General features: G+C 57.3%; 1 protein-coding gene across 11 annotated transcripts in view; it reads left to right on the top strand.

Moving 5' to 3' along the window:
* The window catches only part of FOXP4 (forkhead box P4), a 51366-nt gene that overhangs the window by 20534 nt on the left and 6597 nt on the right, over nt 1-24235 (top strand). For 5 of the 11 annotated variants that reach the window (XM_043591356.1, XM_043591357.1, XM_043591361.1 and 2 more), the window contains exons 3-13: nt 10163-10252; nt 16120-16242; nt 16857-16943; nt 18244-18391; nt 18510-18723; nt 18980-19084; nt 19890-19977; nt 20974-21057; nt 21140-21347; nt 21430-21506; nt 22461-22562. In XM_043591356.1, the coding sequence (XP_043447291.1) occupies nt 10163-10252; nt 16120-16242; nt 16857-16943; nt 18244-18391; nt 18510-18723; nt 18980-19084; nt 19890-19977; nt 20974-21057; nt 21140-21347; nt 21430-21506; nt 22461-22562 (1326 nt within the window). The remainder of the gene's footprint in view (nt 1-10162; nt 10253-16119; nt 16243-16856; nt 16944-18243; nt 18392-18509; nt 18724-18979; nt 19085-19889; nt 19978-20973; nt 21058-21139; nt 21348-21429; nt 21507-22460; nt 22563-24235) is intronic. The other 6 variants (XM_043591360.1, XM_043591366.1, XM_043591359.1 and 3 more) reach the window with 4 other exon arrangements.

Raw genomic sequence — 24235 nt, forward strand, 5'->3', positions numbered from 1 at the left:
AATTACAATTATAAATGTTTCAATTAAAGGGAAAGTCTGTGGACGGTCCTTCTACCCCCGTACGAGCAAGGCTTTGAGGAAAGCTTCAGGGGTAACACTCTCTGGTACCCCCAACAACAAATGTTCCTGATTGTGGAGTAGAATAACTGTAGGGAAGAAAGCCTGGCCCAACGGGTTCCTCCTCCCTCTCCTCCATCCCATCCAGGAAGTCCTTTGAGGACAAACCAACAAATATCTTGCCTCTGTTTGGTGCTTTGCGTCTTTCTCCTACATGGTGTCATTTAACTGCCTCCCCAGCCCTGGGAAGTGGGTGTTACTATTATTCCCATTTCACAGGTGAGGGGGGCACTGGCTGGTCCAGGTGACACAGAAACAGCTGCAGCTAGACCTCAGGTCTCCCAATTCCTAGTTCAGGGCTCAACACAGCCTCCTTTTGGCTGCTGCCACCTCACACAGTCCCTTGTAGGAAGTGGAGGGAGTAAGGCCTGGAGCATAGTAGGTGCTAAACTAAACGTCTGCTGGTGAGTGTATGAGAGGACTCTATTCCCAACCCTAAAAGCTCTTAAAATAAACAAACAAAAGCAACACTGCCGGCCCTAAGGAGCCACTGTAGAGGGAGGTTGGGGCTGGGTGTACAGTCTGCATTAGTCCCATCCCGCCTCCTTGGGCCGCCAAGCCCCATCTGCCTGTTGGTCTCTGTCCCTCCACTCTAGGTAAACAAGCCCTGGAAGTGCAGTCTTAGCCTTTGGGAGTAATGAGTTGACAGAGGAGAGAGAGATAAACAGGGCAAGTCAGAAGTCAGGCCAGTGACAGGACTTCAGGCTGAAACAAACAGTACTAGAGACGGTGGCCGCATCACTTTGGAACAAGATCAGGCACTCGTTTCCATGCAACAGCAGGCCGGGAGCTTGTTTAAACAGAGGCTGGGGGGTGGGAGTAAGGGGGTGACATGGCGTGGCTGCCAGGCCCCATCTGACTAGAGAGAGGGTCCGTGGCTGGCTGCCCCGTTTCAGCCATCAAGGCCCCAGCTTCCGGCTCCCTCCTGTCAACCCGCTTATGGATGAGTGATAGAGTCACACCACCTCCACTCTGTCCTTGGGGCTTTCGTGGGGTCTCCAATCTCACCCCCTTATGGAGAACATTCCCTGAGAAGAAGGCCTTGGAGTGTGCATTCATTCAGCAAACAAGCATCGAACCTTATTTGTACCAGCACCCTGCTGGCCAGCCAGCTGGAGGTGATGATCCCCAGCAGCTATTAAAGAATACCCTGGACCCAGCAGACCTGCCAGCCACCTCCTGTTGCCGTCCCCTTCCTTCACCAAGGCAGAGTCTCCTTCCTCATGGCTCCTTCCTCCCTTATTTCCCTCTGATGGCTTTTTTCTTTGAAGGTTGCCCTTGCATTTCCTCCTATTCTGGTTTCACCTGTATGAAATGTTCCCAGTGTGTGGGGGCTTTCCCCAGGGACTGCACGGATACCCTTTGAGCTCTGTGATGGGGGGCAGTGAGGGCCGGGACGAGTGTGGGAGGTGGAGGGCCTACAGAGGCCTTGGGGACGGGCCAGGCCGCTCTGGCCCAGGAGAGCTGGACCTGGGGCCCGCAGGGCTGGGCCAGGCAGGGTGGGGGCTGGCAGGGCTGCTGGCGGCTGCGCTGAAAGGCGTCCTGGGCCTCCGGAGCCTGCACTTCCATTGTCCTCGGGTTTCGGGGGTGACAGGTCAGCGAGGGTCACAGGAGGGTTGCCTAGCGTCTGGGAACTCCCACCGCAGTTGCTGTGGCAACCGAGGCCAAATCCCACCCTGTTCACATCCTGTGAGGAGATTCAAAGACGTTGGGGGGCTCTGCACATTAATGGGCTTTTAACTCACCCCCTCCTAAGAGATGGTCGGGGTGGGGGGACGTCAGGGCGAGGAGGAAAAGAAGAATGGAAGACATTTTTGTTTCCTTCCCCCATCTGGCTATCCTCTGCCCAGGCTACTTAGGGGGATGGGGTGGAAAGGGGAGCCTTCTAGGGTGAATTAGCACAGACACCCCCCCCATCTCACACAGTCCTCAGTGGTCTTCAGTCTTCAGGTCTGGGGCCCATTTCTCCCTGGGACTCATGCCCCAGATTTACTCTTCCTCTCTGGTCCCACACCTTTTGGACTCTTCTTTTGGTAGAATGAGCTCTTCCCCAGGAGGCGCGGGACGGCGGGGGGGGGGGGGGCTGAAGGGAGAGTTGGGGCCCCAGCGCCCCAGAGAGGAGACTTAGGAACTTGTTAGTGAAGCCCTTGACTCTCCAACAGCTGTAGCATAGCATGTGGAAACTACTTTCCCACCGCTGCTGGAACAGAGGGCCGGTGAGTAGGGCCCAGCAGGAAGGCATTCTTTGGGGTTGTGCAGGGAGAAGGCCTTAACCCCCTTCTTATATCCTTCCTGGGTTACTCAGCCAAAGGCCACCCTGTTTTATGTGTCTGCCTCCAATTCCCAGGAGGGTGCTAGGGCAAGAAGGGTGGAAAAGGCAGAGGAGAGGCCCCGGGCCCAGGAAAAGGGGCCCAGGTCCTTGCTTTGCTGGGACTGGGAGGGAACCAGCCCACTCTACCGCTAGCTAGCCTTCCCTTCTGGTATGGAATTCTGAGACTTCCTCTTTCCCAGGCCAACCCCCTTTTATGCCAGGGTTCTTGTCCTTACTCATTGGGAATTTGGAGACAGAAGGGAGAATTTGGGGGAGGGGTGGCTGAATGTGGAGGGGTGGCTGAATGTTTCCTCTTCTGAGTGTGAAAGATTAAAGTGGAGAGGGTCACATTCCAGGGCCACCCCTTGGCGGGCCAGCTAGTTTTGCACCAGGGGAGCCCCTTTATTCTGAGAAGCCCGGTGAGAGTCCTTGGGAAGGGACTCACATGCCCCTACATGTCCCGCTCTGTGCCCCACACTTGAGCTCCCTATAGAAGCACTAGTGTGAGGGTAGCAGCTGGGCGCACAGTGGCTCTGATCCCAGACCTGGAGAGACACCCACTTCCGGAGACCCCACAGCTGCTGTGGGACTGGGAGGCGTCCCAAGCGATCAAGCCCCCCCCCCCCCCCCCCCCCGCAGAGCCAGGAGGGAATGAGGGAGCCACAGAGGAGCCCCTTAACCGCTTCAGAGCAGTTGGGGTCACTTGTTAATTCTCATCTCCCGGAGGTGGGAGGCCGGCCATTCCTGGTGTTGGTGAGAAAGGGGGCCTGAAACCCGGCTGTGCACCCAGGCTCTGAGTCTCCCACCCACGTGGGCTGGGCCTGCTTGTATCAGTGCGTTGCTGGTTTTCATTTTAATGGTTCTAATTTGAGAATGCGCCGATGTCATTTTTACGAGGTTGGTGTAAAAAAAATTTACAGCCTTTCCAAAAAGCTTTTTTTTTTTTTTTTTTCCAAGGGAAAAAGGTGTAGAATCACTTCGGGGGTTTTATGGTCTCCTCTTCCCCATCCTCCTTGCCCCCCTTCTCTGTGTCATTTCATTTTTATGTCTCTGCTGGAGGACAAAGCAGGGCTGGTAGAGAACCTGGATCTCTCTAGGTCAGTACCTTTAGTGGTTGGGACCACTGACCTCTGACCCTTCTCCCTGGGCCCCTTTCCTCCACTCTCTGGCCTCAGAGGACTTGCATTTCAAGCAGTAGACCAAAAAATGCTTCCTATTTAATTCAAATCAACAAGTTCTTATTAAGCACCTACTGTTTACTAGGAGTGGGTTATGTATCTACCCTCAGAAATTATATCACTCCCTCCTTAAAATCCCCTGGCATTTTTTTCTCAAGCATAAAGTATTGCCCAGATGCAGTGAGTATCTGACCCTTGATTTCGGCCCAGGTCATGATCCCAGGGTTATGGGATCGAGTCCCCACGTAGGGCTCCACACTGATCGTGGAACCTGCTTGGGATTCTCTCTCTCTCCCTCTCTCTCTCTGCCCCTCTTCCCCACTCACACACACTCTCTCTAAAATATATATATATATATGTATTTTTTTTTTAATTAAAAAAAAAAAAAAAAGAAAGAAAGATGGGGCACCTGGGTGGCTCAGTTAGTTGAGCGTCCAACTTCAGCTCAGGTCATGACCTCATGGTTCATGGGTTTGAGCCCCACATCAGGCTCTGTGCTGACAGCTCAGAACCTGCAGCCTGCTTTGGATCCTGTGTCTTCCTCTCTCTCTCTCTCTCTCTCTCTCTCTCTCTCTGCCCCTCCACTGCTTGTGCTCGTGCTCTCTCTCGCTCTCAAAAATAAATAAATAAATGTTAAAAAAAAATGTTTTCAAAGAGAGAAGGAAAACCATGGTCCCTCCATGATCTGGCTCCTGCTCACCTCTGGGACTTCCTCTTAGGTCACTCAGCACGGCTGAACTGGCCTTCATAGTTTATAATGGTCCCAGCTGAGTCCCACGTCAGGGCTCTTTTGTTCACCGCCAAGACTGTCTCCTGAAAGGGTTCCCTCCCCACCCTCACAGCGGCCTTCCCTGGCCACACGACCTAAGTAGCCAGCCAGCCAGCCAGCCTCCCTGTGTGACGCTAACCACCATGTCTTCACCCGCTTGGCTTTGCTTTAGTATATGCTTCATCCCATTAGAATGTAATCCCCGTTAAAGCAAATGCCCCGTGTCCCCGGTGTCTAGGACAGTGCGAGTGCCCCGTGGGGCTTCACACATACTTGCTAAATTATCGATAAGTGAATAGAGAGCCCTACTGTGGCCATGCGGTGGGGGGGACAGGTGATGCACTTTCCTGGGGCTCTCTTTGGGTTTGGGATAGGCTAACCCGCCCCCCCATCACCTCCTCATGCCCCCTCCCCTAAATCTAGCCAGCCCCAGTTGAAAGTAACTATATCAAGATAATTTCTCTCTCGGTTTTGCCCAAATTAGCTATCTGCAGACAAAGAAGTTTGGATTTTATTTTGGCCGCCACTCACCACGATCCAAACGGAACCAGAATTTGCTAGAAGGTCCTCCATCTTGCCTGGCCGCTCCTGGTTCCTCTTCCCTGCACAGAGCCCATTCAGGCTCTGCTTCCACTCCGGTGTGGCTTCGGGCATGTCGCTGCCCCTCTCTGTATCTCCGTCGCCACCTCTGTGAAGCGAACCACAGCTATGCTTCACAAACCATTTAGCTTAAGAGCTACCGTAAGAGATACATTTTACGTGGAGCCCTAGCACACACCATTCCATGAAACAATACTTCTGCTTACCCTGATAACTCTGATGCTTTCTTATATACGGGTGTATGTGTCCCTATTTTTTGGACCCCCTACATTGATATTATGACCCACCATTAGCTCATGACCAGCAGTTTAGAAAACACGAGACCAGATGGCTCTAACGCTTCCAGCCTGCCAGGTCTGGGTGATTCTGCCGCTCCATTCTCAAAGTTCAGCCCTTCAGGCTTGTCTCTGAGCACCCCATCCCCGCCTTCCTAATCCTCAGCCTGGGGAAGGGGCCAGTGAACAGCCCTGCACCTGGCTCCCATGGAGAGGATGCCTGTCCCTCCCCGCTGAATTCCCAGAGACAGAAATGAGGGTGTGGTCTCATCCTGCGGAGCAGAGACCCTACTGCTCCGAGACTTGTTTTTCTTTTCAGAGCGGGCCCCCGTGGCCCTCAGAGCTCTGGCTTGATTCCCCTCCATCCCAGCCGCCCTCCCTGGATGCCTGTCCGTTATAAGCCATTTGTTCCTAATTGTGGAGATCCTGCTAATGACTTCTGAATGGGCGGTGGGGGGAGGAGAGTTCGCCTTCATTAGCAAGACCGTTCTTAGGCTTGAGGGGGAAAGGGGGGCGGTGTAGCCCGGAGGAGGTTTGGTTAGCAAGTCCTGCTGGGTGGCACTGGACAAGTGACCGGGAGCTGCCTGGGAAGGTGGCAGATTAATAGTAACGACAAAAGTTGATGTCCGCTCAGGGCCCGCTGGGCGCCAGGCACTGTGGTAAGTGCTACATGTGCCTCGTGTACGCTTCACAACAACCCTGGGGGTTAAGGACAGGGTTCTTCCTACTTTGCAGAGACAGAAGCTGAAGCTCAGCGAGGTGAGGTGACTTACCCAAGGTCACCCAGTGTATGGTGGAGCCGGGATGTGCATCCAGATGTCCACCAGCGTCCATGAACTGAATGGCCCACCACTGCCTCCTTTTGAGGAAAACTAGACCTTATCCGCCCAAGTCCCCCAGAGTTGAAGATTAGGTTTTAGGTCCAAGGGGTGGAGAGAGGGGATTTAAGAGGCCAGATGACTCCCAGTTTTCTATTCTGCCCCTGAGCCCCCTCTCCCTCTCCTTCCCTCCCTCCTAGGTTTGCCATGATGGCTCCTCCTTGGTGTGGGATTCTGAATGCCTTTTGCCACCCAAGGCCATCTTCGGATATCTCTGGCCCTCAGGGAAGGGACATTGAGCCTGGCTTTCTGAAGAGTCCTGCCTTGGTCGTGTCTACCGGCCTGAACCAGTTTTACCTCCCTTTCACACGTAGACATCGGAAAGCACACAGGCTTAGGGGAGAGATTCACAGGCCCTGAGAGACCATGCACAGCATCGTGAAGGCCCTCCAGTGGGTGAAGGGAGCTGGGACATCAGAGGTGTGTGGACTCCATTTCCTGGCCGCAGGACCTTGGGTCTCAGTTTCCTTGTCTGTAAGATGGAGACAGTGACCCGTGCTTCAGCAAGATCTAGAAGGCCCTATACCGATGCTAGCTAGCTCTTTGTCCACCTGCCCTGCCAACCCTGTTCAGCCTAGACCAAAGTGAATTTCGCAGGGGTGCCTGCTGCTGGGGAGGGGCTCACAGGTACATTTCATAACATCGGTGTCTTCAGGGGGGCTATGACCTGGTCGGCATCAGCAGAGAAGGTGGGGCTGGATCTGTCCAGGGTTGGGGGCCATCATTGCCCCCGGCTCTCAGCAGCAGGCAGTGGCGATGTCATCAGGCCTCAGGGCCAGCAGCCAGTGTTGAGGATGCCTGGCATGTCAGAGTGGTGGCTAGGAGTCAGGCGGGGCTTTAGAAAGTCTCAGCTCTACCTGATCCCTTGGGTGACTGCCCTGGAGGAGGGAATCCTGGGCCAGAGGGACCCCCTAGTTTCCAGAGTGCTGTCCCCAGCTGGGGCTCTGGATGTGTGGACGGTGGCGGGGAGTGGGGAGTGGAGCAACACTGGAGGACGCGGCAGTCAGGGCCTTCCTTGTCCAGGCCATCTGGGGAGGGGAGCTTGGGCCCCAAGTCCAGGGTCTGCCCATCACCCTTAACCCTGGGTACGCACAGCGTGACTTTTAGATGGCACCCATGCCACTCTCAGTTGGGTCAGGGATGAGCTCTGTAAGCAAATTGCACGAGACAGCCCTGTGTACCTCCCTGTCTCCTCTGAGCACAGGGCCTGTGCAAGGTGGGTGGCCACGAATGTGAGAGACTGAATGAACGAATGAATGAATGAATGAATGAATGAATGGAGTGCCTGCAGGTGCTCTGACCCTAATGACCTGAGGGCCCCTGTGGGCTCCTCCAGCCTTTCCTGCTGCCAGCCCAGGAGTGATTTCAAGGTCCCGGGACTTGCTGGGCCATTTCACTCCTCTGTACGGCGGGGGTCGCTATGCCAGCCTCCTGTCCTCCTGAGGAGCCCGCCCTTTGGGAATCCAGGCAGTGTAGCCAGTGCCGCCGCCTTCTCCGGGCTGTGGTGCCCTGTGCTCGCCTCTACTCAGGCTCTGAGGGGCGGCCGTTGTCACAGCCCCGCAGCCACGGGTCCTGGGGCAGGCTGGCGTTGGCTTCTGTGTGTCTCAGCACCTGGCACACAGCAGGCGCTCAGTAACGTGAAGGAAGAAGTGAGTGGGGCTGTAGCCAGGCTCCCTGTCACCTGGCCTGCAGGGGAGGCCCCGAGTGGGAGGAGGGCACGAAGGCGAGTGAAGGGCCTGTCACTGATTGAGACTATAAGGCCTGTCGTTTTTTCCTACAAATCTTGTAATTTCGTGCTCCAGGGGACCACAAAGCAAGAGAGTCTGTGGGGAGTGAATCTAACTCCCCCCAACTTCCCCTGGAAGTCCCTCCCCTGCAGCTCCCCTCTCCCCACTCTGGGTTGCCTTGGGCTGGCCAGCTTCTCCAAGCCTTCCTCTTCCCCCAGCTTGCCCCCTGACCTCTGACCTCCTACCTCTCTATCCCACCTCCACTTTTGGAGGACAAAGAGCATCTGTCTGACTCCCGTAGACCTGGAGGAGGTCACTAAGGCAGATAGAGGCAGGGGCTCCTTCCTGATGACCACGTGGCCACCTCCCTTCCTTCCCTCACCCCATCTCCCTCGTTTCAAAGCCCCTCAGAGACTTTTGACTCAGGTCAGATTTCTACTTTCTGAAGTCAATCTGGGAGAAGAAAGCCCAGGCCACCTCCCTAGGGGAACGGAGGGGGTGCTGGGGAAGGTCTAGGACCTGGGGGACTGGGGAAGGCATCTGAACTCCAGGTTTGCTGAGGGGCATGTGCCCCGAGGTACACAAGTGAGTATTTGGAAACCGTGCCAAGGGGAGCCTGGCTTAAGCCTGGGGGTGGCTCAGCTGTTCAATGGCAGTTAAGAAGGGGCCGCGAAGGACGCGTATATATGTGCAGTGGGCCCCCCGTGAGCATTCGCTGGGTGGGGAGTGTGTATGAGCGTGTCCATATTGCACTGTGTAAGGTTTGCCTTGGTGGTGGTGGTGAGGTCAGAGAGCAGAAGTCCACACGGGGACAAACAAGTGTGTGTGTGGATAGAGGTGAGGGAGCTGCGGTGAGCATGCTTCGTTACATAAGTGCGCTGGGCAGGAGGCTGTGCTGGGGACTGGCCGAAGGAGCCAAGGGAGAGAGCCCAGGAAGAGAACCGAGATTCCCGAGAAGGGAAGGGGGCAGACGCTTCATGATGCCACCCGATGCCAGGCAGGGGTCCTTTCATCCCCCTGGTGTTTCAGAAATGGGTAGTGTCCTGGTTTCACAGAAGAGACCGAAGCCCAGGGAGAAAGTAATTTGCCCGAGGTCATACTGCTGGGAAGCAGCACAACTGGGGTTCAAACCCAGGTCTGTCTGGTGCCAGAGCCCCCTATCAAAGGCCGGGACACAACTGCCTGGGGTGTCGAAGGAGATCTTTGTGGAATGTGGGGGGAGACAGGTGTTGTGCTCCTGGAATGTGGATTCAGGACAGGTCCCCACATCCCCTGCCTCTACCCCCTCTCCCCCCCCCCCCCCCCCACATAGTGACTCAGAGTCTGGCAATGGAGGGCCTGGCCGTCCTTATGGATGGAGAACTTCCTACGGCTGCCTCCCTGACCCCCCCACTCTCCCACCAGACCTCTCGCTGCTCACCTTCCAGGCTCACGGATGGGCCGGACCTGCTCCACCTGCAGCCTCCACACCCTGCCGGCCCACAGTCCTGTCCAAGCCACCAGGGCCTCTGAGCCCGACTGCCACAGTGAGGTCGGAGCTACTCGCTGGTAGTTCAGACACACCCTTGAGGATTTGACCGAATTCCCCCATACCACGAGGGCCTGCACCCAGATCCCCCGACTCAGAAAGCCACACAGTGCTCGGACCCTGAGATTCCGCCCTCATGGCCGAGTGACTCCGAGTCAATGCCCCTCCCATAGCCTCCAGACCGTCCACCCAGCCAAGGCTTCCTGGGCTCAGATCCTGTCTCTGACACCCGGCTGTGTGATCCTGGGCACGTCCCTTTACCTCCTGGAGACTCCATTTCCTCAGCTGTAGAATGGAACAGATAATCAATCCCTGGCTCCCAGCCTCACAGGAAGGATTCAACGAGATCTTGTGGGTGAAGGGCCTGACTCGTAATGGATGTTCAGCGAGTAGTACCTATTGTTAGTACCTGGGGTCCAAGTGCTGCATTTCCCCTGGAGTCCTTTCGTGGCCGCTGTCCCTTCCATTTGCTGCCCCCACTGAGTCCCAGTAAAACCTCTCAGGTCCTAGAGTCAGGACCTAAAGGCTCTGATCCCCATGCCCTGGCGGCTTCTCTCAGGGACTCCTACTTTGGGCCTTACCTCCAAGCCTAAGTGGGCCCTGGGACCTGGTCACTCACCCTCAGGACCTTCCACCTTAGCCTGCCCTCGTCCCCTTTGCTGCCCCCCCGACTCTCCCTGAAACCCAGGTCCTGCACTGACCCCTGACCACCCCCTCTGGGCCCTTCAGGCCTTTGTTAGAGCAGGGAAACCTTGCCCTGACAGGCCCCTATCTTGCAGGCTCTCCAGGTGGCCAGGCAGTTCCTGCTGCAGCAGGCCTCGGGCCTGAGCTCCCCGGGCAGCAATGACAGCAAGCAGTCTGCGGTGCAGGTGAGGAGAAGGGTGTGGGCTGGGGCCGGGCAGGTCGGGAGGGGGTGACTGGGCCCGGAGGGAGGGGTAGGGCCAGCAGGAGGATTGCTCTTGCCAGTCCCCAGTGCCACAAAGTGCACAGCTTTCCAGAAGCAAATGCAGCAGTGCAGGCGTGGGGTGGAAGAACTTCTCTTTCTCTGGCTTCACCTGATCAGCCAGGCCTTCCTCAGCTCAGCCTCTTTGTGTCTGTGGCTCGGAGTTTGTGGCCGTGCGCTGCAGCTCTCTCTCCCCTGGCTTCCCTTCCCTGGCTCTGCCCTCAGGGTCCCCATCCCTTCTCAGCTTTCTGCTTCCCCATCCTTGTGAATCACTCAGCCTGTCCCTTTCTCCCCAGCTCTCTCTTAGAGGCTGCTCCCCATCTCTCACCCACCAACTCTGTCTCCCCCAGTTTCCTGTCTCTTGGTGTCTCTCTGTCTCTTTTGTTTTCCTTTGCACAATCTGCCCTTTTTTTCCCCCCTCTCCCTTCCCCCAGCTTGCCGGCCCATCTGGCTGGCTGGGGGAGGGGAGATCTGTGGGAGGTGGGGAGGTGGGGGGGTGGGGGGGTGGGGAGGGAAGCCGGGCCTTCTGTTTACCTTTTGTGTCACAAAGAACTTGGGAGAATTGCGGTCTGAGTCGGGTGGGTCATGATTCGGGCAGCCAGCTCCCCTCCCCCGGGCCCTGCAGCCTTGTTTCCCGGCTCCCCTACCCCTCCCCACAGCAGCAGGGGAGGCTTGGAATTGGGGAGAGGATTAAGCAGGGCTTTGAAAGGAAGTTTATCCAGGGGAGGAAGGGTGAGCACGGATCGCTCTGGAGTTTGGGGAGGGGGTGCTGAAGGAAGGAGGAAAGTGAGGAGGTAAGCAGGGGTGGGGTGCACCGTGCTTGGAGGACCCAGGACTAGACTTTGTGGGGGTGGGGGGCGGGGGGAAGATTCTGGTGCTCTGAGGAGTATCTGAGCTTTATGTCAAACAAGCTTATGTTCCGGAAAATGCTTTGAAGAAGTTCAAGGTGACTGACAGATGTGGGGCCTGAGCAGGGGCCCTCTTTTAAAGTATTGAACCTAATGAGACAGCCCTCAAGGGGGAGGAGTTGGGTCAAGATGGGTAGTGGTCTGGGTGGGGAGGTGAGAACAAAATCTGGAAGGTCAGTAATGGGCAGAGGAGAAAGTTCTCACACTGCAATGATGTAGAAGGTTCTCATGCTCGTGTGGTGTCCGGACTGGGTCTCTTTGAATTAGGGATCCCTCAACCCCCCACATATTCCCTGGGTCTGAAGTGGTCTTCAGGCTACTGCTCTGGGTTGTCCTCACCCTGGGCCCAGACTCCCACCTCCTTCTAAGAACAGGGAAGGGTGGGCTGGGGAGCAGGAATGCTCCCCCAGCTAGAGGAGACCTGCTGACCCAAAGGCAAGAAGGAAGGAGCTAGATGGTAGTTGGAGAGACCGAGGTCAGGCATCAAAAAGGACTTTACCGTTGGCCGTGAGGCGTAGGAGATCTGAAATCATTAAGAGGGGAAGGGAGACCATGGAATCTTCCTGAGAAGGGCCCCTTCCGCCAAATAAGGGCGACCCTGGATGGCAGACATTTTGGTCAGAGGGACAGATCAAATGATCCTTTTCTCAGGCCTCCTCTCTCCTTGCCTCCTCGTCCTAATCACTGACTGAGTCATCCATTCATCAAATACTTACTCAGTGCTGACGAAACTAACATTTACAGAGTGCTTACCATGGGGCAGACGCTACGTGCTTTACGAGTGTCCTCTGTCTCCCTCTATCCTCACAACCCTGTGGGGTCTATAGATGCTATTATTATTAGCTGTCTTGCAGATGAGGAAACTTTGGCCCAGATAGGTTAAGTAATGTGTCCAAAGTCACACAGCTAATGAGGGACAGAGCCAGGATTTGATCCCAAACAACTTAGCTCCAGAATTTAAACTTAAATGTCAACACTGTGACATTGTGTGTGCTTTGCACAGTAGTGAACACCAGTAGTCCCCAGGGATGATTCTCTGAGCTCAGGGAGATGGGGTTCATGGGGCCACGTCTGTACTTCCCCAGGAGCCTGGAGCTCTGACTTTGGTCCTCCTTCTCCCCCAACCCTGGATACCTTCCTTGCCTCTTCTCTCTACCCTTAGGTTCATCATCTCTAAGGAGATGGGTCTGACTGGGTCACAGGGCCTAGAAATAGCTTTTCTGTGAGTGAAATGGTTCAAAGAAGGAGATAGGTGGCGGCCCTTTAACAGTGTCCCCCACATGACACTGCTCTGTTCCCCATCTCAAGACAGGATTGGCTGCCCACTCACCTCCCTACCATGTTCAGGACCCCTCTCCTGCAGCCAGCTTCAGAAGTTTCTAGAACCATTGGAGTCTCCACCCCTAGCCTGGAGATGGCCTAGTTTGTGCCCCAGTCTGGGCCCCCAGGCAGGGAGGGGTCAATTATAGAAGGCAGCAAAGGTAGCTGGGAGTTTTGGGGGGTGGAGGGGATGATGGTAGGCTAGGGCCAGGCCCCTTAGCTCTGTCCAGCCTCTGTATCATCTTCTCCAGAATTTCTGGAAGTTCATCTTGGTGCCCCACCACTTCTTTACTTCTTCCTTGCTGCAGCTCCAGCCCAGAACTAGCCTGCGGACTTCCTTCTGGTCATTTGCAAGGGAGTTTAACCTAGACCAAGCTCTGGCCCGTCTGGCCTGTCTGGCCTGGTCTCTCCACCGAGCCAAGGACCTTAGACCCCACTTAAGAGGTTGAATTTGGGTCCTTGATTCTGGCACCAAATCGCATCCATGGGGTGCACAGCCTCCCAACCCTCCGGTCCCAGATAAGCTGCCTCTATGTCAGGCCACCCAGCCCAGCACACTGTAGTCATGGTGGGTGGAGGACTCAGGGGCCTGGGCAGGGTCCCTGAGGGAGGGGCTGGAGGCAGCTGTCGGCATTTAGCCCAGGGCTCGCACTGCCAGGGCTTTAGTAAGCATTTAGCTGTCCTGGCCACTCTCCAGATAGTGACTCACGGGCCTTGCTGAGCTGACAGGCTGACAGTGCCTATCCTGACACATCCTAGCCTGGTGAGGGGTCAGTGGGGACACCAGGGGAGCTCTAACTCAGTTCTCAGAACCCTAAGGGGCATGGGAGGAGGCGGATGGGGTCAGGCAGTTCAGAAGCTCAGCATGCGGCAGCCACTTCGCTGACCTTTCTTGACCCCCTTGGCCCCACTGGACAAGTACACACAAGGTGATCCGTCCACATCTCTGCAGCCGCCTCTCCGGCCAGCTATTCGGCCACTTGGCAGGAATGGCAGAGGCCAGGGAGGCCTTCCAAGGTCATCTCTTCCATTCCCCTGCGTCCAAGTAGGAAAGCCCCAAGGAAGGAAATGCCACATCCTTTCTTGCATGCCACTCACGGTGACTCACAACCCTAGTGGCTGGAAAGATCCCCTGGTGTCTGGTCTGCCTCCCTGCCTGGGCCATGTCCGGCTCTAAATCGAGTCCTCCCTGGGAATGACAGGCCCCAAACTCTGGTCCTTGGGGACCCTCGCCATGCAGTACCCTCCGGGGCTCCAGGCGGGCCTAAGGGGCAGTCATGGGGAAGAGAGAGGGAAAGGGGGAGAAGAGAAAAGAGAAGAGGAAAACCCAGAATGTTTTTAAAAGTAGTTTTCCCTGCATTTGTATGGAATTTGATGGCCTACAAATCACTTTCACTTACCCCTTCTCCCATTGTGCCTTTGAGGAAAGGGCAGGTGATTTGACTCCGCTGGGCCTCAGTTTCCTTATCTGTAAAATAGTGTGAGGATTAGACCCTCCTTCCTCGGGGTTCTGTAAAGATTTGTGAGACAATATGCACAAAGGAGCCAGCTTCAAAAGTTTGTAGAACTTAGGGTCTGGGTGCCTAAAGGCATGTAATTAGCAATTGGAGGTCTGGTAGGAGATGAGATGGGGTACAAAGGATGGTCAGTGTCAGGGACAGGAACTTAGGTCACCTGCCTCAGGAATCCAGGACTGAGCTCAATACCACCATGGTGGGCACCCCCATGGAAGGAGGAAAAAAAGGACAGCTGAGCCACCTCCCAGCTTTGGGGACAGCCTGCAAGGGGCATGGGTCTGTGCCATTGTCTGCCCCCTCGGCCCCGGCCCCTCCGAGGGCAAGGACCAGAAGACCCCTACACCCTGGCTTTCTAGAGTCCCCTCCAAATATGCTTGTAAAAAGGGAGGCTGGCCTTTGGATCTCCAGCCTCATTGACCCCTCAGCTCCCTGGATAAGTTCAGTTTCCACATACTCTTCCAGACCTTCCTCAAGACCTGCTCTGGGCTGGAGAAGGCAGTGTGGGACATAGAAACACCAGGAGCCATGGAGTTCACAGACCTGGGTGTGAATCCCAACCCTGCCATTTAAGGCTCCTCTTTAGAGGCCCCTGGGAGCCTTCATTCACACAGAGCATCACAGCTAAAGAGCTAGGGTGTGCCCCACCCTAGGCTCTTGGCACAGAGATGACTGGGATAAAGGAGAAAAGCCCAGGGCAGGGGCTCAGCCACTAGTTGTTGGTGGGGGGTGGGGGGTGGGGGAGAAGAATCGGGGGCACTGGGACTTCCCCGATGTCCCTGGATCCACCACACTTCCCCTGCTGCTCCTCTATCAGGGAAGCCCCTAATTGGTGGCTTGAGGCTGAGTCCTGCCCCTGCCAGGGATCCAGAAGGGAACCAACTCCTCTCCCTTGCCCCACCCATGAGGCGAGGGGGAGGTGACAGGGCCACAAGTCCCCTGAGGATATAACCTGTCACATCCTGCCCAGGACAAGTCCCTGCAGGATACCCCTCCCTGACTGGGCTGCCCGAACCCCTCCCCACCCCTGGGCTGGCAGAGGGGCCTCTGATCTGCTGGGGAAGGTATTTCAGCTCAGGGGTGCAAACACTCAGTGAGTGCCTGCTGTGTGTGGGAAAGGGGGGGGGGGTTGTGGGGGCGCTTCTAGGGCTTGGCCGTGGGAGGGGAGATTAGACAAGCCGGGCTCAGAGCGGTGGGGTTGGCATAGAGCCCCATCAGGGCACCTGCCCTGCCAAAACAACGGGAGAAGACAACTTTGCAACTTGGGCCTCCCTGGCGATGACTGCCCCAGCCTGGGGATTTCAGGGAGGTGGGGCCGAGAAAAGAATGATGTTATTGCTTTTCCAGGAACCTCTTGCTGGTAGCTAGGTCCTGCAGGCCTCCCACAGAGGCCTAACCCAGGGCAGGGGATAGAAAGCTGCTCTACTTTGAGACTCCTGCACGTTCCTACTGGGAGTCCTCTCTTGTAGTTCAATCCCTGGTTCACGTTTGAGGAAACTGATGCCCCAGAGACGGCAAGTGACTTGCCTAGAGGTCACACAGCAAATTCATTCCAGGGCTAGCAGCAGCAGTGTGCCTCCAAACTCCCTGCCTGGTATTCTTTCCACCCGCGCCCCCCCCCCCCCCCGCCCGACTTAACTACACCTGTGTGTGCCGTCTAGACAGGTATGTGAGAGTCTGTGACGTGTATGGGATCAGAGCCAGAGTCCCCATGCCATGCGGGCCACTTTCTGAGTTTTTCCCATAGCTGCAGACCGCCCTCCTGGCCAGGCCCAGCTTGTAGACAGTGCTGTCAGATTAGACTAAGCAAGAACTGGGAAGGGCCCGGTGTGGCCTGTCCCCTGGGGGAGAAGCATTATGGGTTCTACTGACCGCTCCTTCCTGTTCAGCCACCAGAAAACAGAGAACAGGGAGGTAAGTCACTTGTCGCAAGACACACAGCTGGCAGGTGGCAGAGCCAGGTTTCGAACCCAGGCAGTCTCACTCCAGTCCATGCCGCCATACTGTGGGTGGGATCGAGGTGAGCAGGCTAATGGGGCCAAATCCCACAGGTGCCCGTGTCGGTGGCCATGATGTCGCCGCAGATGCTTACCCCCCAACAGATGCAGCAGATCCTGTCACCCCCACAGCTGCAGGCCTTGCTCCAGCAGCAACAAGCGCTCATGCTCCAGCAGGTGAGTCTGGCCCCGGGGCAGCTGGGAAGTCTAAGAGAGGAGTGGGGGGCAGGGTAGGTGCTGGCTTCCCATCTCCCACCCTGTTTACTGCCAACATCACTGCTGGCCAAAGCAGTGGCAGGAACCAGAGAGACTGCTCAGGCTGGACTGGTCTGCATTCCTCCAGGGCCGCTGGGGACAGGTCAGAGGTCAGGCCTATCCCACAGCAGCACCCCCAGACTCCTCCTCCTACGGACCCCACCTCTATATCCAGAACCCCAGGGAAGGGCAGAGTACTGGAACCTCCTGGCACCTTGTTGTGACCTGTTCAGGAGACCCACCAAGAGGCAGGGAGGGCTCACAGCTGTGGGGTGAAGCCCCCTCTCCCTTCTCCACCGCCTCTCCATCCAGGCCCTGCTGGGGACCCTCAGAGCCCACTAGGGAGAGCAGACATCTCCCTGTGGGGTGTCTGTGTCACCGCCCCAGTGAGACTCCCTCCTTCTGCCTCCAGGAGCCCAGTTAACAGCAGGCTGGGGTTGCTGTAGGGTCATCAGTCCCCTACCCGTGGTAACCCACTCCCACCCCTGCCACCCCCTTCCCCCCTCCCCCCGCTCCCACCCCAACCCTCCACCCAGCTGCAGGAATATTACAAGAAGCAGCAAGAGCAGCTCCACTTACAGCTCCTCACCCAACAGCAGGCTGGGAAGCAGCAACCCAAAGAGGTAAGGGGCTTGGGCAGGGCTGGCTGTGCCCTTGTGTTGTTGGATTAATGAGAGCAGAAGGCTAAGCCCTGCTGTGTTCCTCGCACACAGGCGTGTAGATGTGTGTATGAGCGTCCGACGGTCCTTGCTCATGACCGGTTGCTTTGTTGTCAGCCCCTTTCCTACCCACTTGCACCCCCCCCCCCAGCCCTGCCCCAGCCTCAACCACTTGTCATATCCTGCCCTTCCCCTCCAGAGAACTCCCTAGCCTGCATCCCCTCGCCTCATCTGGGCCACCGCATCTCCTGAGCTTCCATATACCAGGCCCCTTGGCTCTCCCTCCATGCCCAAGACATGAGCCTCCCCTTCAGCTGGCCAAACCACAGCCAAGTCCTGAGCTGCCTCTTCCCAGAAGGCTGCCCTGGTGATGCCTAGTCATTTCCCAAAGCCCAGCAGCCTCCCCCTCAACAGTTTTGTAATTGTTGCATTCTCTGCATTATCTCTAGGCTGGGTTTATTGAATAGCCAGCCCCCCACCCCACCCCCAGGGCAGGCAGGCAGGCAGAGCCGTCCCTGCCTCCCAAGCACCCAGGACTTGCTTGGCTCCTGGGACTCAGAAAAGACTTGCTGACGGCCCGACTTGTCAGTGCCTGTGTGAAGAACTAAGGGGGGGGGGGGGGGGGGAGGCGGGCAGAGAGAGAGGGAGAGAGCCGAGCTCCCGTACAGCGAGCAAGCGTGCCACTGAGCAGTAGCGATGTGGCTCTTCCCTGGGCCTGGGTCCCAATGACCAGCTGATGCCGATCTTTGAAAGTCTCGTCAGACTCTTTGATTCCTTGTATCTAAGAAGCAGGAGAGGAGAGGAGCTGGAGGGGGTAGGCCCCCTCCTCAGCGCAGAAGGGGGGCACCCGGGCATGTGGGAAGGGTGCCCGCCAGGCGGGAGTGGCCCCCGGAGTCTGACAGGCTCATCGATCATTGTGATGAGAGCCCCCCCCCCCTTTCCAGGCGAGCACAGCTGCGGTGCGGGGAGCTGAGGCAGCGGAAGGAGGGGGGCGGGAGCAGGGAGGGCGTCGTGCTGCGTGTCTGGGTCCGCTGTGTGTGTTTGCGCGCGTGCGTGCGTGCGTGCGTGCGTGTGTTTACTGCGAGGAGGCATGCAGCCCTATGGAAGCTGGGCCGGGAGCAGAGAGGCGGCAGCCGCGGACGCCGCTCCCACAGCTCCGGGGGCTGACAGGCCCTGGGAGGGGGTGGCCGCAGGGTGGGGGCCAGACGGCTCGCCCTCGGCCGATGGCACCCCTCTCTGCACGCCCCCTCGGGCCCCCCATCAGGCACTGGGGAACAAGCAGCTGGCCTTCCAGCAGCAGCTCCTGCAAATGCAACAGTTGCAGCAGCAGCACTTGCTCAACCTGCAGAGACAGGGGCTGGTCAGCCTGCAGCCCAGCCAAGCCTCAGGGCCCCTCCAGACCCTCCCGCAAGGTGAGTGCGCCCCCCCCCCCCGCCTGACCTGGCCCACCCCCGCTCCCCTGGGGTGAGGTGGGAAGCCCCGTGGATTCTCGGGGGCCCTGCCAGCCTCCCGCCTTCCTCTCTCCCGCAGCAGCCGTGTGCCCGACGGACTTGCCCCAGCTGTGGAAGGGCGAGGGTGCCCCCGGGCAGCCCGCCGAGGACAGCGTCAAGCAGGAGGGGCTGGACCTCACTGGCTCAGCCACCACCGCTACCTCGTTTGCCGCCCCCCCCAAAGTTTCACCCCCCCTCTCCCACCACACCCTGCCCAACGGACAGCCCACTGTGCTCACACCTCGGAGAGACAGGTGCGGGGCCCAGGTTGGGAGAGGGTGCTGCACACCTGCCCCTGCCCCCGGGGTGCCCCTGGAGCCCCAGGGATTGGGGGGGAGGTGGAGCTGGGTTCTGGATGTTCACCCCTCTCCCAGGGCACACGAAATTATTCCCCGGCTTCTGGGAAACCCATAGTAGGGACAGAAACATCAACGGCCGGGGGTAGGGGGGGAGCCAGGGCTGTTGGAGTCTTTAGGGTCCCTGACCACTGCCTCTGTCCTGCTCTCCTAGCTCCTCCCATGAGGAGACACCAGGCTCCCACCCCCTCTACGGACACGGAGAGTGTAAGTGGCCAGGCTGCGAGACCCTGTGTGAAGACCTCGGCCAGTTTATCAAGTAGGTGTCACCCCCAGCAGCCTTTCCGTGGGGCCCCTGACTCCCCAGCCGGCCACCTAGTTTGCCCCTTTTTGGGCCTCCAGCTGCCAGCTGTCCTGCTGTCCTCACGCCTGGGGTACCTAGCTCCTTCCCTGCCCCCAACAGCTCCCTGATCACTCCCCCCTCCAATATGTCGCAGGGCCTGCAGCCTCTGTGTACCCCATCCTCAGGCTGTCAAGAGCTCAGCAGGGTGGGGGTGTGAGGAGCAGGAGAGGACGCCCCCCGCCACCCTCCCCAGCTTCCCCACAGACTCAGCCCCAGAGACTGATGGCCTGGTGACAGGCCGGAAGGCTGGTGGACAGGCAGGGAGGGAGGCGGACAGGCGGCTGGCAGCAGGCGGCCAGCTGCCACAGCCGTGCCAGGCTCTGTCACTGACTGATTAACTCCGCTGTCTCCCAGACCCTTGCAGCATCAGGGTCAAACAAATTGTTTTCACGCTTCGTCAGAGGTTTACTTAATTAGTTCATTTGCAATTAGATCTCTCTGTAGCTGCGATTTTAGCAAAGACATCAAAGGAGGCTGACGAGAAGGCGGCTTCCTTCGTTGCCCCGTTGCCCCGTTTTTTGTTTTGTTTTGTTTTGTTTGGTGTTTTTTTCTTTCCCACCTCTTTCCCGTTGTATCCCTCGGTCTGTCTACTTTCCAGGCCGTGGGTGGGATTAGAGCATGGGATGGTGGGGCGGGGTGGGGGGGGGTGGCAGGCGGGGGTAGTAGCAGCTGGAAAGCCAGGCCCAACTTTCCCTTCTCTTCCCCCTCCCCCTCCCCCAAGACACCTCAACACAGAGCACGCCCTGGATGACCGGAGCACAGCCCAGTGCCGGGTGCAGATGCAGGTGGTACAACAGCTGGAGATCCAGGTGTGTGCTGCAGGGACCTGGGGACCTCCAGGCTCTGCCCCACCTACAGCACTGACATTCCAGGAGGGGCTTAGAGGGTCTCGTGAAAGGGTCATCTTCTGCTTTCTAGTTCCTGATAGCCAAGATCATGAGGTGATCGCAGTCTGATTCTGAGCAAATCCAGGGTGGGGGGCGGGGGGGGGGTGGCCAGAAGAGTGCCATCCTTATAAAAACAATAAAAACATTAACAGCTAACACGTTGAGCACGCCCTTTGGGCTGGTTTAAATACTTTACCTGTATAACTCGAGGAATCTTCTAAACAACCTCATGTGGCAGGTACTATTACCATCCCCACTCTACGGATACGGAAAATTAAGGCCCAGAGAGGTGAAGAAACTTGCCTCTGGTCACTCACCCAGTGGGTGGCCAAGTGGGATTAGAACCTAGGCAGTCTGTCTCCCGAGCGTGCACTCTGAAGCCCGGTCAGGGCAGTCCGTCAGGCAGCCAGTCAGCATAAACCCATTTCCCTCCGGCACCTAGCAGAGCGCCCTGCCATGAGAGGGCAGTTGTGAAAGATCTATTGAATTTATGAATGGGGGTGAATGAATCATTCATCCATTCCCACGTCTCCATTCATTGCGCGAGGACCCTCTCACACACAAGTGCCACTGAACTTGGGTGTTGTTCAACCACAGCCTCTGCCTTCGATGGGGAGAAAGGCCTGTGCCATGAGGAAGGAGGCCCCTGACTTGTAGCAGCTTGCTGAGCTTTAGCCTGGGACACACAGTGTGGGGGAGAAGGAGGGGGGGCTTTATGCAGTGGGTGGCGGCCCCAGGCCCTGGCCTTGAGGGTGTGAAGGGGCAGGGCGGAGCTGAGGCTTTCCAGCAGTAGGGGACCCCTGAGGTGTGGAGGAGAGGGGTGGTGGGAATAGGGGTTTTCAGGGGTGTCTGGTGGAGGGGGAAGAGGACTGGAGGCCCCTGGGGCTCAGCCCCTGCCCACCTCCCGCCTCTAAACAGCTCGCCAAGGAGAGTGAGAGGCTGCAGGCCATGATGGCGCACCTGCACATGCGGCCCTCCGAGCCCAAGCCCTTCAGCCAGCCGGTGAGTGACTCACCCCTCCCTGCGGCCCTCCCGGGACCCCCACCCTTGGCGCTGGTCTCAGCACCCGCCCCATTGCTCACAGCTGAACCCGGTCCCTGGCTCCTCCTCATTCTCCAAGGTGACCGTGTCTGCAGCAGACTCCTTCCCAGATGGTCTCGTGCACCCCCCCACCTCGGCCGCTGCCCCTGTCACCCCCCTACGGCCCCCCGGCCTCAGCTCTGCCTCCCTGCACAGCGGGGGCCCCGCCCGGCGGAGGAGCAGCGACAAGTTCTGCTCCCCCATCTCCTCAGGTAAGGACTGCCGGGAGGGTCATTTTCCCCCGCAAGCCGGACTCCCCAGCTGGCTACCTCACCCTCTGCCTGTCTCCCCCAGAGCTGGCCCAGAATCACGAGTTCTACAAGAACGCCGACGTCAGGCCCCCCTTCACCTACGCCTCCCTCATCCGCCAGGTGAGTATGGATGGTACAGGGGGTGGGAAGGGCACACAGGCTGCACACACACACACACACACACACACACACACACCGTCACACAGGCTGCACACACACACACACACACACACACACACACACACACACCCTCAGTGCCCCAGCCTCCAGGAGGGTCCTAGGGCCAGAGGAGAGACTTCCCCTCCCACACCTGTCCTGTCCTGGCACGTGGGTTTTCCTTCTCAGCCGTACGGCCTCTGGCACAGGCTTTGCCTCAGCACCTGCTGGTGCAGACATGTCTCTGGGGGCACACGCATTTTTTGTTGCTCATACCCACTGTCAGTCGTTCTGTCACTCCCATGTACGTACACTTCTAGGAGATTATTTTCTCATAGGCTTGCCCTTTGTCTGCCTGCCCCCTCTCCCCCTCCCCCCCAGCCCTCTTACACACACACACCCCTGTGTTCCCTCCCTCATGTCCTTAATGCTTAACGGACGTTTACACGTACGTCCGCTTGCTCTGATCTCCACACGCAGGCACACACATCCTCACACTTATTCTCATATGTGCTGCATACATACCCCATCTCATGCTTTGGGTGCCCTCTGCCAAAATTAGGATAAATTCCAAACGGCCCCCACCCCGAGGACATCTCTTTCCTGAGAACGCTGCTTCATTCCCACTCCAGGGCAGGGGTGCTTGAAACCAGTTTCCCTCCAGAAGGAAGTCATGTGCTGCTTGCACAAGTGCGTAGCCCTGAGGCTCGTGTTTTCTTTGGCCCCTGGCTGGGCCGTAACCAGCCTGCTCCCATCAAGGGACCGACAGGCACCCACCAGTTCTCTTGTCCCACGGGCTTCTGTAGTGGGTGTCCTCTCTCCTCGGGGTGAGAGTTGGGCCAGGCAAAAGGGAGAGAACACAGGCCTGTGACCCCTCGAGGCCCAGACTAAGTCTCTTTGCTTCTCTCTTGCCCATAGGCCATTCTGGAAACCCCCGACAGGCAGCTGACCCTGAATGAGATCTATAACTGGTTCACCAGGATGTTCGCCTATTTCCGGAGAAACACTGCCACCTGGAAGGTGAGGCATGCTCCTTCCTCCTTCCCAAGGGCCCCAGTCACCCTTGGACATGTCCACCTCCCTTTGAGACCAAGGGTACATAACATTTAGTCCCCTCGGAGGGGCATTCTACAGAAATGGCCCCAGCAGGGCCCAGGCTGCACCATGGGCCCCTCCACCCCCACTTCAGCATGGGCTATATAGTATGTTCTCAAACTGCTTCTTAATACTCCCTCCTTTCCAGCCTTGTGCTGCCTTCCTTCTGGGAAGAAAGTTTCCTTTCTCTGGAGTGCTCCCAGACAGGCCCCAGAGACTCCAGCCCCATGAAATAGGGCCTCCAGGAGTCCGTAATGCCCAAGCCTGTTAGGAAGAGCCAGGTTACACCCTCAAGAGACCCTAAGGGTCTGGGTACCTTGGCTAAAGGTACATGTTCTGAAGCGTAGGGTGGGGTGGGCAGTGTGCAGACCCGGACACGTGGATAGACCAAGCAAGACCCGTAGACTGTGCTGGGGCACAAACACAGGCTCTCACACCCTCTCCCCAGCTCTGCCATGGCGGCAGGAAGATAATTGTCTCGATCCAATTAGTCATTTCAACACCTTCAGCCATAGAGTGTTCTCAGGGGACCAGAGGCAGGGAAGGGAGGGACCCTAGAAAAATGGGACACTGAGATGTGGACTGGGGCACTCAGCTATTTGTTTTTCCATAGCCAGGAGGGGATGTGTGTGTGTGTGTGTGTGTGTGTGTGTGTGTGTGTGTGTGAGAGAGAGAGAGAGAGAGAGAGAGAGAGAGATGGGTGAGAGTATGAGGGTCTGTGCAGCAGAGTGGGGAGGTGATATCTAAACTGGGAAGGGGGAGGGGAGAGGAGAAGGGATTGTTGGCACCCTGCAGGGAAAGTTAGACACCCGGGAAAGAGTCCCTGGGTCTCAGAACCTTAATTGGATCCCTGGCTCTTGAGTCCCCCTGCTGGCCAGCTTGGAAAGTGCAGCAAAACAGGCTATCTCCCCACCACCCCTCTAGGTTTCAACAAGTGTCATTGAGGCCCCCTCCCCACCAGTGCCGGATTGGGTGGGGTCTGCACAAGGCCCGGTCTCCTCTGCCCCGAAATGTGCTAACTGCAGCAGGAGACACTGCTCTATGACCTTCCGTATCCCTGTGCCCAGTTCCCAAAGCTTGGGAAAGAGGCTGTTGGGCTGGGACAGCTGCTCTGATTGGCTGTGAATGATGTCATTTCCTGCCAACCACAGTCCTGCCCTCTCCCTGAGCCAGCAGGGCCTTGTGGGGACCACCTAGCCCGGTCTCCAACCTCTAGGCCAGTTTGGATGCCTGGTCTTATAAATGATAAGAGTTCTATGCAAACATAAAGGATCACTACAGTTTTTATCTAACGTTTATGTTAATGATGCAGATTAATCTTCTGTCTTTGGGGGTGAGACTATAGAGCCTCACTTCATAAGACAACCTCCTTCTGGGGGCAGAGTGTCACTCAGCCACCTACCCTCCTTTCCTGTTCTCTTAACTGTATCACCCCATTGTCCTTTCTTGAGATCAGAAGGAGCTGGTTTGGGGGACTTCCTGAAACCCCTCAATGACCGTCTTGAAGCCCCTCCCCTTTAGCCCAGTGCCTTTGGCCTCCCATGCCACCTTCAGTCGTCACCCAGCCAGGGTCATCCCAGTCGCGTGTCTCTCACTCC

Source organism: Prionailurus bengalensis, chromosome B2 (genome assembly GCF_016509475.1).
Source record: "Prionailurus bengalensis isolate Pbe53 chromosome B2, Fcat_Pben_1.1_paternal_pri, whole genome shotgun sequence".
NCBI lineage: Eukaryota > Metazoa > Chordata > Mammalia > Carnivora > Felidae > Prionailurus > Prionailurus bengalensis.